This window comes from Carcharodon carcharias, chromosome 30 (assembly GCF_017639515.1).
Source record: "Carcharodon carcharias isolate sCarCar2 chromosome 30, sCarCar2.pri, whole genome shotgun sequence".
Classification (NCBI taxonomy): domain Eukaryota; kingdom Metazoa; phylum Chordata; class Chondrichthyes; order Lamniformes; family Lamnidae; genus Carcharodon; species Carcharodon carcharias.
Genome location: NC_054496.1, coordinates 11,024,146 through 11,041,420, shown reverse-complemented (window position 1 = coordinate 11,041,420; position 17,275 = coordinate 11,024,146). Strand labels below are relative to the sequence as shown.

The 17,275-nt window shown below is 44.4% G+C and overlaps 1 protein-coding gene across 1 annotated transcript in view; it reads left to right on the top strand.

Moving 5' to 3' along the window:
* LOC121271164 (complement C3-like) overlaps positions 1-3,376 on the top strand; it is a 167,518-nt gene extending 164,142 nt beyond the window's left edge. The window contains exon 45 of the mRNA XM_041176924.1: positions 3,235-3,376. Within this exon, the coding sequence (XP_041032858.1) occupies positions 3,235-3,376 (142 nt within the window). The remainder of the gene's footprint in view (positions 1-3,234) is intronic.
* Positions 3,377-17,275: the final 13,899 nt, after the last annotated feature.

Here is a 17,275-nt window from a genome sequence, read left to right as displayed (position 1 = left end):
TCATACTGACAGAATCATACCTTTCAGGTAATGTCCCAGGCACCATCTTCACCATCCTTGAGTATTTCCCATCTGGCAAGACAGACCCAGCAGAGGTGGCAGCACAGTGGTAAACAGTTGGGGGGAGTTGCCCTGGGAGCCCTCAACATCGACTCTGGACTCCTACTGATTACCACGTACAACACGCACCCCGCACCCCCCCCCCCCCCCCCCCCCCCCCCCCAACCCCCCAGCTCCTCAGCTGATGATTCAGTGCTCCTACATGTTGAACATTACTTGGAGCAAGCACTGTGGAAGTAAGGTCCCAGAATGTACTCTGGGTGGAGATTTCAATGTCCATCACCAAGAGTAGCTCAGTAGCATTACTACTGACCGAGCTAGCGAGTCCTAAAGGACACAGCTGCTAGACTGGGTCTGCAACAGGTGGTGAGGGAACCAATAAGAGGTAAAACCATACTTGACCTCTTCCTCACCAACCTGCCTGCTGCAGATGCATCTGTCCGTGACAGCATCAGTAGGAATGACCACCTCGCAGTCCTTGTGGAGACGAAGTCCTGTCTTCACATTGAGAATACCCTCCATCATGTGGTGTGGTACTACCACTGTGCTAAACGGGATAGATTTCAAACAGATCTGGCAACTCAATTCTGTACACAAAAAGCAGGACAAATCCGATCCGGCCAATTACCACCCCATCAACCTACTCTCCATCCTCAATAAAGTAATGGAAGGGGTCATCAACAGTGCCATCAGGCTGCACTGGCTTAGCAATAACCAGCTCACAGATGGACAGTTTGGGTTCCGCCAGGGCCACTCAACTACTAACCTCATTACAACCTTGGTTCAAACATAGACAAAAGAGCTGAACACCCAAGGTGAGGTGAGAGTGACTGCTCTTGACATCAAAGCTGTATTTGACAAAATGTGGTATCGAGGAGCCCTGGCAAAACTGGAGTCAATTGGAATCGGTGGGGAAATCTCTTTGCAGATTGGAGCCATACCTAGCACAAAGGAAGATGGTAATAGTTGTCGGAGGTCAGTCATCTCAGCTCCAGTTCATCACTGCAGGAATTCCTCATGATAGTTTCCTGGGTCCAACATCTTCAGCTGCTTCATCAATGATCTTCCTTCCATCATAAGGTCAGAAGTGGGGATGTTCGCTGATGATTCAACAATGTTCAGCACCATTCGCGACTCCTCAGATACTGAAACAGTCCATGTCCAAATGCAGCAAGATCTGGACAATATCCAGGCTTGGGTTAACAAGTGGCAAGTAACATTCGCACTGCAGAAGTGTCAGGCAATAACCATTTCCAACAAGAGAGAATCCAACTATCGCCCCTTGATGTTCGATGGCATTACCATCACTGAATTCCCCACTATCAACATCCTGGGGATTACCATTGACCAGCAACTAAACTGGACTAGCCATATAAATACTGTGGCTACAAGAGCAGGTCAGAGGCTAGGAATCATGCGAGTAACCCACCTCCTGACTCCCCAAAGTCAGTCCACCATCTACAAGGCACAAGTCAAGAGTGTAATGGAATACTCTAAACTTGCTTGGATGAGTGCAGCTCCCACAACACCCAAGTAGCTTGACACCGTCTAGGACAAAGCAGCCCACTTGACTGGCACCACATCCACAAACGTTCACTCCCTCCACCACCGGTGCACAGTAGCAGCAGCGTGTACCATCTACAAGATGCAATGTAGGAATTCACCAAGGCTCCTTAGACAGCACCTTCCAAACCCACAACCACTACCATCTAGAAGGACAAGGCCAGCTGATAGATGGGAACACCATCACCTGAAAGATCCCCTCCAAGTCACTCACCATTCTGACTTGGAAATATATCATCGTTCCATCACTGTCGCTGGGACAAAATCCTGGAACTCCCTTCCTAACAGTACTGTGGGTGATAGATGGGAGCACCACCAAATGGGAGTTCATCTCCAAGCCACTCACCATCTTCACTTCGAAATATATCGCTTTTCCTTCACTGTCGCTGGGTCAAAATCCTCCCTAACAGCACTGCGGATATACCTACACCACATGGACTGCAGCGGTTCAAGAAGGCAGCTCACCATCACCTTTTCAGGGCAATTAGGGATGGGCAATAAATGCTGGCCTAGTCAGTGATGCCCACATTCCATGAATGAATAAAAAAAGTTTACATTTATATAGCACTTTCAAGATGTACCAAAACCCTTTGGAACTCTAAATAAGAGTCATACGGACTTCAAATGTTAACTCTGTTTCTCTTTCCACAGATGCTGCCAGACCTGCTAAGTTTTTACAGCATCCTCTGTTTTTACACCAAAACCCTTTACAGCCAATGAAGTAGTTTGAAATGTAGTCATTGGCATAAGATGGGAAATGTGGGATGGAATTATGCACAGCAAACTCCCAAAATCGCTTTGGGATAATGACCAAACAATCTAATTTAGTAATGATGATTGAGAGATAAATAATGCATTTCATTAGAACTTGAGATTTTGGACATTTATATCCTTTTTTCTGTCTTCAGTCCCATAATGAATATGCAATTGTTTAGTATATAATGATTTTTGGAAATACAAACTGGAATGTTTACATAGAATTACATTGAATATACAACAGAGAAACAGGTGATTCAACTCAACTGTGTTTATTCCAGTACTCCCCAGAAGCTTCATCCAACTTCTCTTCGGCTTACTTTATCAACATAGCCTTCTATTTCTTTCCCTGTCATGTGTTTGTCTAGCTTCTGCTTAAATGCATGGCTGCTATTTGCCTCAACTGCTCCCTGTAGTAGAGTGTTCCATAACCTCCCGTTCTCTGGGTAAAGAGTTTTCTCCTGAATTTCCTATTGAATTTATTCGTCACTATCTTATATTCGTGGTCTCTAATTTTGGTCTCGCTGACAAGTGGAAACCCTCTTCTCTCCATTCACCCTAAGAAACTTTTTCATGATCTTAAATTGATTTTCCCTCAAACTTCTCTTTTCCAGAGAAACAAGCTCCAGACTCTTCAATGTTTCCTGATATATTTAATCTCTGATATCATCCTCGTAAATCTTTTCCTTGCACCTTCTCCAGTGCCTTGATATCCTTTTCATGATAAATAAATGCTGAGTCAAATATCACATTGAAATAGCCACTAGCCATCACAATTTCTTTTTAATTTAGAAGGTATTCATTATCAGCGTGTCTGTGATTTTTCTTGCTCATCATTGGCTCTCTCAATTTCAGGATAAACTATCTGATTGGAGATGGAACCTGGGTTGAATTTTGGCCAAACGAAGCTGAATGCCAAGAACGTCGTTACAGCAGACACTGTGAGATCTTAGAGGAATTTTCCGAAGCCCTAATGGTTAATGGCTGTAGCACTTAATTTTTTTGTTTCTTAAATTAAAGTGGTAATAAATATTATTTGTATCTATTAATGCAAATTGAATAAAGCTTTTTAATCAAATATCAAATGACATGGAAATTGATTTATTTTAGCTGTGCAAAACTTTGCAGGGAAAATATGCAGCAACATTGCTTACAGTAAGACTTGATTAAAAGATAGCTTTTGTATATGAAATCTGATGACTATAAAGGACACAGGATTTTAATTTCAAAGACAGTCATAAGAGATGTGCACTTAAAGACTTTACCTCGTCTTTATGCTCATGTTCTGTTTGCGGTGCGATTACTGTTAATAAAAAGATGTTAAAAACCTTTTTAACTCATTGTATGAATTTTTTTGTACAGTCAATCTCCATGCAGATTGAACACTATTTTTCTGACGCTTTTGGTTGCTAATGCACAAACTCTCAGTATTCTTCAGAGGAGTTGATTCTATAGGGATATTGGACATCAGCTGGCTTAATTTTCATGGCACCAGGAGGAGCATGAAGATTGCCGTATTAGAAAATAACTTCAACAGTCCCTTCAAGCACCATTGGTTCATCCACTCTACGTCTTGTAGGACAGAACAGAACGCTCCCTCTGCCCATTGTTACTTCAAAATTACTTCAGGGTCATGTGATTATATAGGATCCCCGATTTGCCTAATTCCGCCTATCTGAAGCCCCCCAGTGTCAATAGCAGTGGGCAGGATGATGTTGGAGGAATGGATGCTAACCCAGTGTGTTTAATAAATAAATACTGACTTGCCAAGAAAACCTCATTTTGCCTTTTCTCCCCGCCACTCTGTTAAAATCTCTTACTGTCAGAGGCTGCCAAGGTTGACCCTGAAGGCATTTTTACAACAGGAGACCATGGGCTGCAGCATCTTTGAGAACATCCTGCTAGTCCAGGACTTGTTCCATCTTTTTCAGGCCACCAGTTTATTGAGCACCTTCCTCTCCCCTCAATCAGGAGAAAGTATTTTACAAGGTGCGTCACCAATACCAATCTGGAACACTGTGGCCACTGGAATTTCTGTTGCATTTTGACAGTTGCATATCAGGATAGGTTTAAGCTCAGCTGTTATGCATAAACTAAAGCAATGTTAAAGCTGGCATGAGCTATATGTGCTTTGGCGAGTTACGCTCAAGTTAGCTTTGGGTGAGATTAAGCAGCATTTATGGAACTGTATTCCAAGAAGAATTGGCACCACCAAGAAGTGGGAGAGTAGATGATTTTACGTGAGTGCACTTAATAAGATGTTAAACAATAAAATATAAGTAGAAAAAGGGTGACATTTTATATCTCTTGGGTGGCCTATATTCTCTAAGCATTTATAGATTTTTGGATACAAAGGAAATCGAGGGATATGCGGACAATGCTGGAAGGTGGCTTGAGGTAAAAGATCAATCATGAACTTACTGAATGGCAGATGCAGGTTGGGGACCCACTGCTTTCCCACCTCTGCTTGAATAAGTCTGGGGCAGCAAGGCTCATGGGCAGCCTTCTCACCCAGCTGTTAATTGAGGCCCTTAAGTGAATAGCTTAAACACCTCATCCCAGTGCTGCTGGTCAGCAGCAGACAGGGGAATTGCCATGCAGGGAGCCTGAAAGGCGAACTCTCAGGCTTCCAGGGACTTCAGCACGTGGGGAGGGGGAGGGGAGGGGCCGCAGACAGCCTCCCCTTGATACCGAACACCTCCATCCCTAGCCAGCCACCACAAAGCTGCCTTCACTCACCTGTGGCCTGGGTCCTTCGGCAACCCCATGCCGCTGGTGGGTGCACTACCAGCAGCAGCCACTGGCCCCGGTGGCGCTGAGAGGCAACGGAGAGCTGCTGGCCTCTGATTGGCCAGCCAGCTCTCAGGGACAGGAGTTTGCTCCCGGGGTCCTAGGCCTAAGGGAAGACCCAATTCTGGCTAATAAAGTGCCTGATGGACACCTGATTCTGACCGGCCTTGCCCAACATAGACGATGTGGGGCTCCCACCGGTTGTCCAGCTGGCAGACAAGACCCCCGTCTCCAACATTACACTCTGCCCTTTGTTCTTCTTATGTAATATTGACAAGAAGAAAAATAAAATCCTGTCCAAATGGTCAGGTGAGCATAGATTGGCTTACGCAGCAATGTAGGCCAATGGTATAGATTGTGCTCACTTTTGAGATCCACACGAGTTTCAACATCAATCACTAGGCAGCAGCCCTGACTGATATTACTCTTCAGCTAGTTGTCTCTCACTGTACTCAATAGCTATCTCAGCATAGACCAGGAAGAAACCTCTTGTGAAAAGTGTGAATCATTTACACAGCCTTGATATTTATTCATTGATCCATGGGATGGACCACCCTGTGTCATGGCTTTGATCTGTATCTGAAGTGTGTTATTTTTATTAACATTCACTTCTTCATAAATCTTGTATTTCTGTTGCTATGCAGTCCAGCCACTGGATGGTGCTAATTTACAGGAATTCAGACTGAGCAAAGGTTTCAGTCATAAATTTTGAAAGTGTTTTATGGATATATTGGACGTGGCATTCATTTAACAAATAGCCTCAGCTGTGTAAAGACTGTACAATTAACTTCTGTAGTTGGATCTGCCTATTGTTTTTACAAGGGACTGGTTTACGCTGCTACTCAGTGGAAGACCCAACCACTTGGTGTAGGATGGCCACCTGTATGAGCTACAGGTCCAGGTTACACTTTGTCAAAAGACGGGAGTGAACCATTTGGGTTTTTATGACAATGCCGAAATTTTTGTGGTTATTTCCGATGGCAGCCCACGAATTTCCAAATTTGTTCATTAAATTCAATTTCCCAAACTAATATTGGATGCATGTTGCAGAATTTAATGCCCTCCCTCGTGGGGAGCTTGGTGGCAGGGAGGGTATTTAACCAGGCGGGCGGGTGGCACGTGGGCGTCCGGTCATCTTCTTGGTTAAGTCCATGGCAGGCAGGCCCGTGAACAGCCCATTTAAGGGCCTCAATTGTCATGCTCTCCGCACGGCGAGTCCCCCCCACCCCACCCCGACACTAGTATTGACCCAGCGGCAGTCGGGGGATTCACCATGCAGGCAGCAGGGCAAACAAAGCCGCACAGGGTTGCTTCATTCAAAGGCACTCAGTGCCTGATGAGGGACCCAGCAGCGAGAAGGGAGGTGCCCACTGAGAGCCACCCTCCTGTTCTTGGCGCTGACCTGGTCCCGACCGTGTGGGTATAGTGCCAGCAGCAGCCATCGCCTCCCCAGTGGCCCTGCTGTTCAATAGAGCTGTTGGACTCCTGGTGGGTGGGACTTCTGTTCAGTAGTCCTTGATCTGGAGAAGGCCCGAGCTGTCCAGATAAGTCTCTGAGTGGCGTTTAATTTAGCAGGCCTTCCCTAAAATATGTGACATGGAGCTCCCACTGGCTCTCCAACCTCATTGCCTCCATTAAGTACCCACCCATGGCCTCAGGAATGCTATTTCAGTTCCATAGACCATCCACTGTTATAACCTTTATCCAACTGTACTTCTTATTATGACCACAGTTGATGTTATTCGCTGAGAAATCCAAATCCCAGAGGGAACTTCTCTTACTGGTCATAAACTTTTTTTTGTATTTTCAAAATAAGGGAAAGAATTCCTGATCCCAGAAGCATAGTAAGCCCTGTAACACTTTTAGGATTTTAAAATTAAAAAATTCATTAACAAGATGAAAAAAAATCTTAAGCACACAAGATTAAAATTACACAGTTTAGCAGTCTTACAAAACATCCCCCCAAAAAACCCAATTGGTCAGGACACACAAGTAAACTATTTTGCAACAGCTCCCTTTTGGAGTTTAACCATAAAAATCCAGTAATATTACCCAAGGCAAAAAACAGGTACCCCTTTAGTAAAAGGTATACCACACGACTTCTCGATCTCTCCCACTCTGGAAATCCAAGAAAGTTCAGAAAACAAACTTCCTCACACAAGGACATTTCTGCTCCCACTGGATGGCTGTTCCAGATTTCATACCTTCTCTCAGCACAGAGCTGGTCTCAGGACATCTCCCCCGCACGGTCACCCCAACTCAGCTCAACATCTTTCCTTAAATATCTTTATTCCCTTTCATCCCAGATTCCATTGTTCTCAAAAACCTCTTAAATGTTTTTTATATTTGGATATGTTGAGTTGATGGTTTCCCATTGCTTTCACTTTCGGGTCAAAAAAATTTAATAACTCCTCCCTTATTTACCTATGAAACCTTTGTAAGTTGTAAAAGTCCCTTGTCACTTCTAAACTCCCCTGTGAAATTTAACAGCTGAAAGTCAAGTCCCCACTTATCTCCTAACGCAAATTTTTAAAACCCAACCTATTTACTTGAAAATCCAACTTCACCATAGCTTCTCATTATAAATGCATTCATTCAGCACCTTCATCCTTTTATCTCTCAACTCCCACTGACAAACACTCTCAATGAACCTTCGCTCCCAGTTTAATTAATCATGGACACACACACACATACAGACAAACAGCCCTCTTTACAGAATACCACCATATTCCCAAAATATTTTTAAAATCCACCTTCACTCTTCTAAACTGATGGTAACTAGTCTGGTTGGAGTGTTAGTGGTAGACTCACCTGTCAATAAGAAAGCAAGAAAGACTTACATTTATGTAGTGCCTTTCACAACCACATGACGTCCAATGAAGTACTTTTGAAGCGTAGTCACTATTATATTGTGGGAAACAGGATAGCCAATTAGCTCAAAACAAACTCCCTCAAACAGCAATGTAATAACGACTAGACTATCCGTTTTTGTGATGTTAACATTGGGCACACCGCAGATAACTCCCCTGTTCTTCTGTGAAGTAATGCTTTGGATATCTTACATCCATGCAAGAGGGAAAAATGGAGTCTTAGTTTAATGTATCATCTGAAGGACAGCACCTCTGACATTGCAGCACTCCCCTCAGCTCTGCACTGGGGTGTCAGCCTTGACTTGTGTGCTCAAACCAAAGCTGAACCCTTAAGCTTTAAACTCAGGGGCTAGAGTGCAACCAACGGAGACCCAACTGGTTTTCTGATTCCTTACATACCCCACTTACAGAGAATGAAGCGAAAGCTTATTCAGGCTTCTCTACCCCAAACACATTTGTGGTGTTAATACCAAATTTGTCGCATGGCTGATGAATAATAATTGTAAAAGACCTGACGACAGAGTGCTGCTCTAAATAGACAGATGAAATTTTAGATCAGCTTGTTGTCTGTCACATGGACAAAAATCTATTTTCTCTACATAAATTGAATTTCCATTGGGCCTGTTTCTGACTATTAAAATGCTTTTATAATCTTGCTAAGCACCAATTACTGACCTTGCTGCTCATGACTGATTTTGAAAATACTTGCTTTTTGTTTAGTTTCTGGAGAATTTTTGTGCGCCTTACAATGAAGGCTCGGAGGTCCTTGTGGTACCGTGGGTAGTGCTTCTGAGCCGGAAACTCTGGGTTCAAGTCCCACCCCGGGACTTGATGGCCAAGGAAGGTGCACTCATAATGCAGCCAAACAGACTGAGTATTAACCTGCAAACCCTTCCAACATACACCAAGGGCAGATGTTAAGAGCAGGACTCAACAGAGGCCCAACTGGCGTTCTAATTCCTTACATACCCCACTTACAGGGAATGAAGCGAAAGCTTATTGAAGCTTCTCTACCCCAAACATATTTGTGGTGTTAATACCAAATGTGTCGCATGGCTGATGAATAATAATTGTAAAAGACCTGACGACAGAGTGCTGCTCTAAATAGTTGGCCTGGTGATGGAAAGGATGTTGGAGCCTCTACCATCACTATTCATTGCTGTGGAGTACAACATGCATGTAAAAGTGCATGTTGCCAGAGCAACTTGCACTCCTTGGGTGTTAGTTGGGTGGGAGGGGGGATGGTTGGGCGGGGGGTGGTGGTGTTGGCTGGTTGGTGTGGATCAGATTGGTGCCAATCACACTCGGTTTGATGCCTGTTCTGGCTGGAGTGAATGTGGGGTCCTGCCCTCCTTGCCTTACTTGTGGTGTAGATCATGGCGCTACAGGTTGGGCCTATCTTCAGGCAGAAAGATGAAGGATGCTAGTCCTGGTGAAGTGAAGCACTTCCTCTCTCAGGGCACATTGTATTGGATTCAGATAGTCCTTGGCTAGGTATAGCCCAGAAATGTACACAGCAAAGCACATTCTTTGTCTCAAAGTGTACAGGAACCTCAACTACAGAGGAGCACCTCTTGTTGTGACTAAGTGAATTTTCCACACTTTCCACACCTGCTGTCCGTCCCTGTTGAGCAAGATTCCAAATTTCGTAGCAAATTGGCCTGGGCTCAGTAAAAAAAAACAACGGCAGACAAAGGAGAACTAGCTCATACTAGCGAAAGATAAAGTCTTGAAGTCTTGCCGTCCAGGTTTGCTTCACACAAAGAGTGACCAAACACATGGACTGGACATCAGGGTAGGGAAACTGAGGTAAAAATGCCAGAATCTTTAAGGAAACAGTCAGATTCTGTGATGAGAAGGCTCTAGGTTCCCTCTGGGTGGGCGAATCAAGAGGAGCCAGGTGGCCTTTCTCGTCTGTAGCCATCCTGCGATTCTAATTCGAATGGGCTTTTGGAGTTTGATGAACCCGCACCCGCCCACCGCCACGCTCTTCCGGTCCCGCCGCAATTCAACGGTCGTCTGGCCGGGGCACCGCCCTCGCCCGGGGGCAGGTCCCACCCGCGATGGGGGTCGGAAAATCGGGGCCCCTGTGTTCCAACGTTGGGGCTGGATCAACTTTCTAGGCCAATATGTTTGAAAGTATTGAGGATTTTGGTAATGGAGCCACAGTAGGTTATTCAAATTGGGCAGTGGACACTGAAATGGAGAACATAGGGTGAAAAAAGGATATAGTTCACAGGAGCTGGCTATTTGGCCCAACTAGTCCATGCCCATATTCATGCTCCATTCCCTTCCTTCTCCCATCCTTTCTCTTCTAAATCTACCTTTGATATCCTCTATTCTCCTCTCCCTCAAACACTTGTCTAACTTCCCCTTAAACCCCACCTATACTCTTTGATTCACCCACTCTCTGTGGTAACGAGTTCCATATTCTCACCACTATTTAGGTAAATAGGTTTCTTCTGAATTCCCTATTGAATTTCTTGACGATCCTATTGTCATGGGCAGAATTTATGTGCTTCATTACTGATCATGGTCAGTTTTTTTTTGCATGAAAAAGGCGGGTCTTTTCTCACCCTCAGAATGTGGTTCCCAAATTAAATAATTTCAGCAGCAATCTTTTTTGAGTTTAAAACAAAGAAGGCTATTTAGTTTCACGGCCTCCGCCCAAATTAAATGCAAAGCCTCACACACTCTCTCTCACATACGTTAGATACAGATGAAGGTAATGTACTGTTACAGATTATAATTATCCCAGTCTCTGATTTATGTTCCCATGAGACAGGCCTGTAGTTTCTTGGATGGTTTTGATGCTTTGAAGTTGAAGCGAGGGGTTTGTAAAGCGAAGGGTTCTCAGTAAGCTGTGAGGTTTCTTGTAGTTAAATTTCTAGCAGGTTGGTTCTCAGGTGAACTCAAAGCCCAAACAGACTGGGGGAGTACTTCCCTCTGTTGGGATCTCCTGCTTTCAAGGTATTGCTGTTAACGACCTTGGCTGCTTGCTGACTTGCAGCTAGTTCAACGGCTTTTGATGGAACTGTCTGCAAACAGTTTCTAGCAGATTTTAAACGCAGACAACAGCATGGCTCCCTCATCATGTGACTTTTACATGTTCAGTGTCCTTTTTCCAAAAAGAGGGTGGCATACATGGCGATTTCAACACCCTAAAATTGTTTAACACCTTGAGGGTTCGGCACAATTATCTTGATAAAATATAATGATGATAGGGCCATTCACTTCCATCTGCCACCCTCTTGTCCAGAATGAAAGAGAAAGAGACAGGCGGGCAGGAAATTCTATTTCTGCACTGAAGAAGAATCATAAGGACTCAGAACATTACCCCTGTTTCTCTCTCCACAGATGCTGCCAGACCTGCTTAGTTTTTGTAACATTTCCTGGGTTTTTTTTGGAAACTCTATAGCCCTTGTGTGTTTGTCCATCCTTAAACAAAGAGAGGTGTGAATTCACCAGATAGGTTTTGATTGTCCATATTTAATTAGGTATTTACTTGAGACTTAGGCCTGTCTGTAGCTTAATGCCAATTGTCATATGATTTTCAGCAGTCACTTCAGCAATCTGTTTGTGTCCAGTTTTAAAATTAATGACTGAAATTTCAAAATATCATGGGGCGTGACATTATATTAATTGCCTCTAGTTATGCTCTTCTCCAAAAGAGGAAACATTCTCTCCGTCTCCGCTCTATCAAAACATTTCATAGTTTTAAAGAGAGTTCATTCTTTTTCAAGAGAGAAGTGACCCAGCCTGCAAATTTTTTCCTGATATGTATCCCATGCATTTCTGGTGTCATCTTTGTTAACCTTCTCTGCACCCTCTCCAGTGTCTCTATATCCTTTTAATAATATGGTGACAAGAACTGCACACGAGCCACTCAAAAGTCCATTGATTTCAGCGGGGCCGTAAAATTCCGCCCTAAAACCTGAGAGAAAGTTAACAGCCACTTGGACAAACAGGGAATAATAAGGGAGAACCAGCACTGATTTGTTAAGGGCCAATTGTGTTTGATTAACTTTTTTGATTTGATTTGACGAGGTAACAGAGATGGTGGATGAGGACAGTGCACATGATGATGTTACTATGCACTTTCAAAAGGCATTTGATGAAATTTCATATAATAGCTTGCTAGCCAAGTTATGGCCCAAGGTATAGGCAGCATGGATACAAAAAAGTGGCTACAGGATAGAAAACAGACAGTGATGGATAGTTGTGCTTCAGTCCAGAAGAAGGCAAACAGTGGTATTTCTTAATGTTCAGTACTAGAACCACTGCTGTTTTGAAATATAGTAATGACTTGGACTTACAAGTACAGGGCACAATTGGAAAATTTGCAGATGACACAAAACTTGGAAGTGTAATGATAGAATGGCTACAACATAGAAGGAGGCCGTTTGATCTGTGGCAAGAGCAACTCAGCTAAACCTACCCTCCTGCCCTCCTTCCCCTGTTGCTTTGCAAATCTTTTCTCTTCAGATAATTCTCCGGTTCCCTTTTGAAAGCCGCAATTTAATCTTCCTCCGACACCATTCTCTCAGGCGCTGCATTCCAGATCCTAACCATCTGCTGTGTAAAAAAAGTCCTTCTTCTTACCATCTTTGATTCTTTTGTTGCTGTTTGCTTTAAATCTGTGTCCCCTAGTCCCTGACCCTTTCGCTAATGGGGACAGTTTCTCCCTGTCTACTCTGACTCATCCCCTCAGGGTTTTGAGCACCCCTATCAAATCTCCTCCAAATCTTCTCGTTGGGGAAAACAGCCTCAGCTCCTCCAGCCCACCCATGCAACTGAAGCCCCTCATCGTCGGTACCATTCTCGTGAATCTATTTTGTCCCCTCTCTGATGAAGTACTTTTGAAGCATGGTCCCTGTTGTGATGTAGGAGATGGAGCAGCCAATTTAGTGGCAGCAAGTTCCCACAAACAGCAATGCAACAACGAACAAACCTTTTCTTTTTCATGTACTGGACGAGAAATGAACATGAGTTTTCAGATCTTTTACATCTGTGTGAGAGGACAAATGAGACCTTGGTTTAACATATCTTTTCCCCAGTGACCTGCCCAAAGTTTTCATGCCTAAGATTGGAAATTCACCATTGAATCTTGACCTTATCTGTAAAGAAAAATCAGTTGGAAGATGATAATTTAGAGACACTCCCTTAATCAGTGCCATATCAATGCTGTAACTGGTTAACAGTTTAGATCCAAAATAAAGTTGGTTAACCTGCAGCAAAGGATCCTGAATGATGTCGTGGGTAATGTTGCATAAACTTTAACAAGATTGTCTCGCCCATTGTCGCTGGGTCAAAATCCTGGAACTCCCTCCCTAACAGCACTGTGGGTGTACCTACACCACATGGACTGCAGCGGTTCAAGAAGGCAGTTCACCCACCACCTTCTCAAGGGCAGCCAGGGATGGGCAATAAATGCCGAGTCAGCCAGCGAAGCCCACATCCCGTGAATGAATTTAAAAAAAAAACTATTCATTCATCATTCAGATGTTGGGTTGACGCAAGAACAAAGCGAGAGCCATACTTATGGCACAGAATTCAACATTCAAACGGTACTCATTAACAGGAAGCAAGTTATTGTTGAAAACAGTAGCAACGAAATTTATTTTATTTACATAAATGCGAATTACACATCACAATCTTGGAATGCCAGCACTATGGCCAGATATCACAATGATAGAGATTGTCCTAGGATTCATTTGAAAATATTTTTGTAAATTTACAAGATTATTGGAACCAGTCAGAATATCTCTGTAATGACACTCATGCCCAGAGACCCCCACATACACCTGGGAGCTCTAACATATATAATTGCTCCTCATTCAGGCGACAGAAATCTATTCCTATCATATTGTGGGAAACTTTTCTTGAATTATTACTAATCATTTCAGAGCAGGTTGTTCCTTAATTCCTTTGCAAGCCACGCTTCAGGACAATCTCTCAGGGTATGCACGAGATGTATTTACCTGACCTCAATTCTAACTCCCTTTCCAAATATTTCCTCTTTCTATCTCTCCCCCCCCACCACCCCACCCCCGCTCCTGTGGTGTGATTCTTTGCCGTTCTGAGCGGTAGAGCTGATCTGCGGGACCTCCGTGGTTTGTTTCCATGGCCCAGCAGTGTGTGTTAGCGGGTTATCTGACGGAGGGGGCGTCGCAACTGAGCCCAGTCCTGTGCTCACCTTTCCCCAAAAGTTTATTTGCAGCAGCTTGGCACCTTCATGCCCATTCCTAGTTACCCTGAACAAGTATCTTGCTCAGTGACTTCACCGATAGGATCAACCACGTTGGTCACTGGGGTCATAGACAGCAGCTTTGCTTCAGGTTAGGTTTTTACAACATTCCAGTAGCTTTACGATAAACTTCGACCCCCAGCTTCTTGTATCCACATACTTTTCAACTTTCGAAACAATTTTTGAACTGCCGTGGTGGGATTGGATCTCACTTTTGAGTAGACTTTGAGTGGGGCCCTCCGGAATACTGACTCAGTAACATATTAACCGGTGCACCATCTTACCCTCTACGTCTCACCTGAGCTGATTTTTCTCATCCTGCAGCCTCGGGAGTGTTAGTTAAGGCGAACTGAGGGTTGCCAACCCTCCAGGATTGCCCTGGAGTCTCCAAGGAATTAAGACATCCTTCCCCCCACCGCCCCCCCAAGACGCTGCGAGCAAACGCAGGAGAAACATGACAGATACGAGAGGCAAGGGGGGGTTGGGGGGGGGGGTGCAAGTTAACACTTTCGTTGAAGGATCATCCAATCGGACGCTGAGGGCTCCTGATTCGCTTTCCGATTGGCTGTGGGAGGGCAGGTGTACCGTGAGGATGGAGGTGTGGGACCTCACCTACCCCCCCACCCCACAATGGTGGGAGTGGGGCAGGGCAGATGGGGGACAGAAGGGCAGGAGATACCTCCAGCAACACCAGGAATGAATTGTGGTGCCCTTTCTGAGGGCTCAGATCAGCTCAGTCAATGAGGAACAAGGTTGTTTAAAAGATGCGCCACCCAATCGGCACATCCTCCCTCTGGGTTACTAGGGGAGTTCAAGGCTGTTACTTTAATATCCCTCCTTGAAATTGACAATCATTTATGGTGGAAGATCCTCACTTTTCACTGGTCACAGCTGGAAGAGAAGTAAAAAAATCTCAACCATGGCAATCCAACATAGTTTCCGGAAAGCTGACTTTGTACAATCTGAGCCACTAAAGATGAGGACTTGGAAACAGGAGGCCCTTCTGCCCCTCCAGCTTCTTCTGTCATTCAAATAGATCATGCCTCATCTGCACCCATTCACCCTCCTTTGCTCCACATCCCTTGAAACCCTTATCCAACAAAAGTCTATTGATTGCAATCAGACCAGCTCATTCAGCATCAATTGGGTAGCAAACCTGAGGCCTGCTGGTTTGTACGGTTCAGTAGAACACCAAGCTTGTCTCTAAGACATTTGAGGATCTTGGAAGGGAACCACCTTCATTGGCGGTGGGCACTCATGGGAGCCACGTGGATGGATTGGCGAAGCTGGGACTGTTCTCCTTAGAGAAGGGAAGGTTGATAGAGGTGTTCAAAATCTTGAGGGCTCCAGACAGAGTAGATAAGGAGAAACTGTTCCCACTGGGACACCAATTTAAAGTGATTGGCAAAAGAACTGGCAGCAACATGAGGAAACCTTTTAACGCAGTGGGTGGCTAGGATCAGCCTGAGAGTGCGGTGGGATGCAAATTCAAACATAGCTTTCAGAGGGGAATTGGATCGCTACCTGAAAAGATTTGCAGGGCTATGGGGAAAAGGCAGGGGAGTGGGACTAGCTGAATTGTTCTTGCAAAGAGCTGGCACGGACAAGATGGGCCAAGTGGCCTCATTCTGTGTTGGACCAATTCTATGATTCTGTTACTCTGTGAGTCTGGAAACCTACAGGGCTGCAGCCTAGAATTGTCCAACCACGTGTTCTTAGTAAGTGCCAATTCCTGCTGGAAGTGTCATATTGTCGCATCGCCTCTGACATTCTCTGTGCCGTTGATCTCCTCTGGCATTGTTCCCAATAACTGGAGGCATGTTGGGCAAAGGTCTGAAGATCTTCAACTTGTTGAAGTCACTGGAGATCAAAATTGATAGTTTCTATAATGGGTGGCCAGTTTTAATGTCAAATTGAAGGCCAGCTTACCCTATTGTGTTATAAAAGGCAGTGCGTGTGGAGACAGTGCCCTGTAAACAATTTTGACCCTTGCTGAATAATTCTGCTGCTAAGATGCATCCTTTAAGAACACAAATCTAATTGTTGCAAATAGACACACCCTGGGGAGAATTAAACATTAATCGACAAGCAGAGCAGCAGGAAATAAATGCCTCTCTTTTCACTTCTTTAAAAACGTTTTTGGCACTCAGGAGTGTGAAGTTTGAGGTTTAATAAACACACAAGAAATATAAATCAGGGTTTGGTTGAGAGAAATTTGTCATGTGCAGATGCAAATGTGCAGACATGGTAAAGGAGAATGCCTGCTTTGCTCTTTTTGTGTCATTTTTATTCACAATTGACATAATTCAAATTATGATTCATGGTTTGTTACAGGTAAGATTATTATGTCAGTTTGTTTTGGGGGCGCAAAATGAAGAGGTGGAAACAGCGCTTCCCAAACATGCAGTCCTCCACCACCTACAGCAAGAGCAGCATCCGCATGGGAGCACCACTACCAGAAAGCTCCCACTCCAAGCCACACCCGATCATGACGTGGAACTACATCGCCATCCCTTTGTTGTTGATGGGTCAAAAACCTGGAACTCCCTCCCTAATCTCCCTCCCTACACCACAGAGACTGAAGGTGTTCAAGGAGGCAGCTCACCCCCACCTTCTCGAGGTCAATTCGGGTTGGGCAATAAATGCTGGCTTTGCCTGGGATGCCCAAATCCAGAGAAAGAATTAAAGAAAGACATGTGAGTGCAGGGAAATGGAATACTTCTCCACTCTGGACACCCAGCATTGTTAACAGGTACTGAGTTATTCCTATGTAGCAAGGCTAGATTTAGAATAAACATCTCTTCTGTAATCTACCTCCCAAAAATATGTCTCAAACCCATCCCACAGTAGTATGAATCCCTGGGCAGTTCCTACAACAGCTAGTTGGCACTCTGATGGAATAACTAATTTAGTGTCATATTGAGGACAGCTTTGTGATGTGGAGTTACAGCCATGAGAAGCTGAGTGAAGACTGCACAGATATTTTATT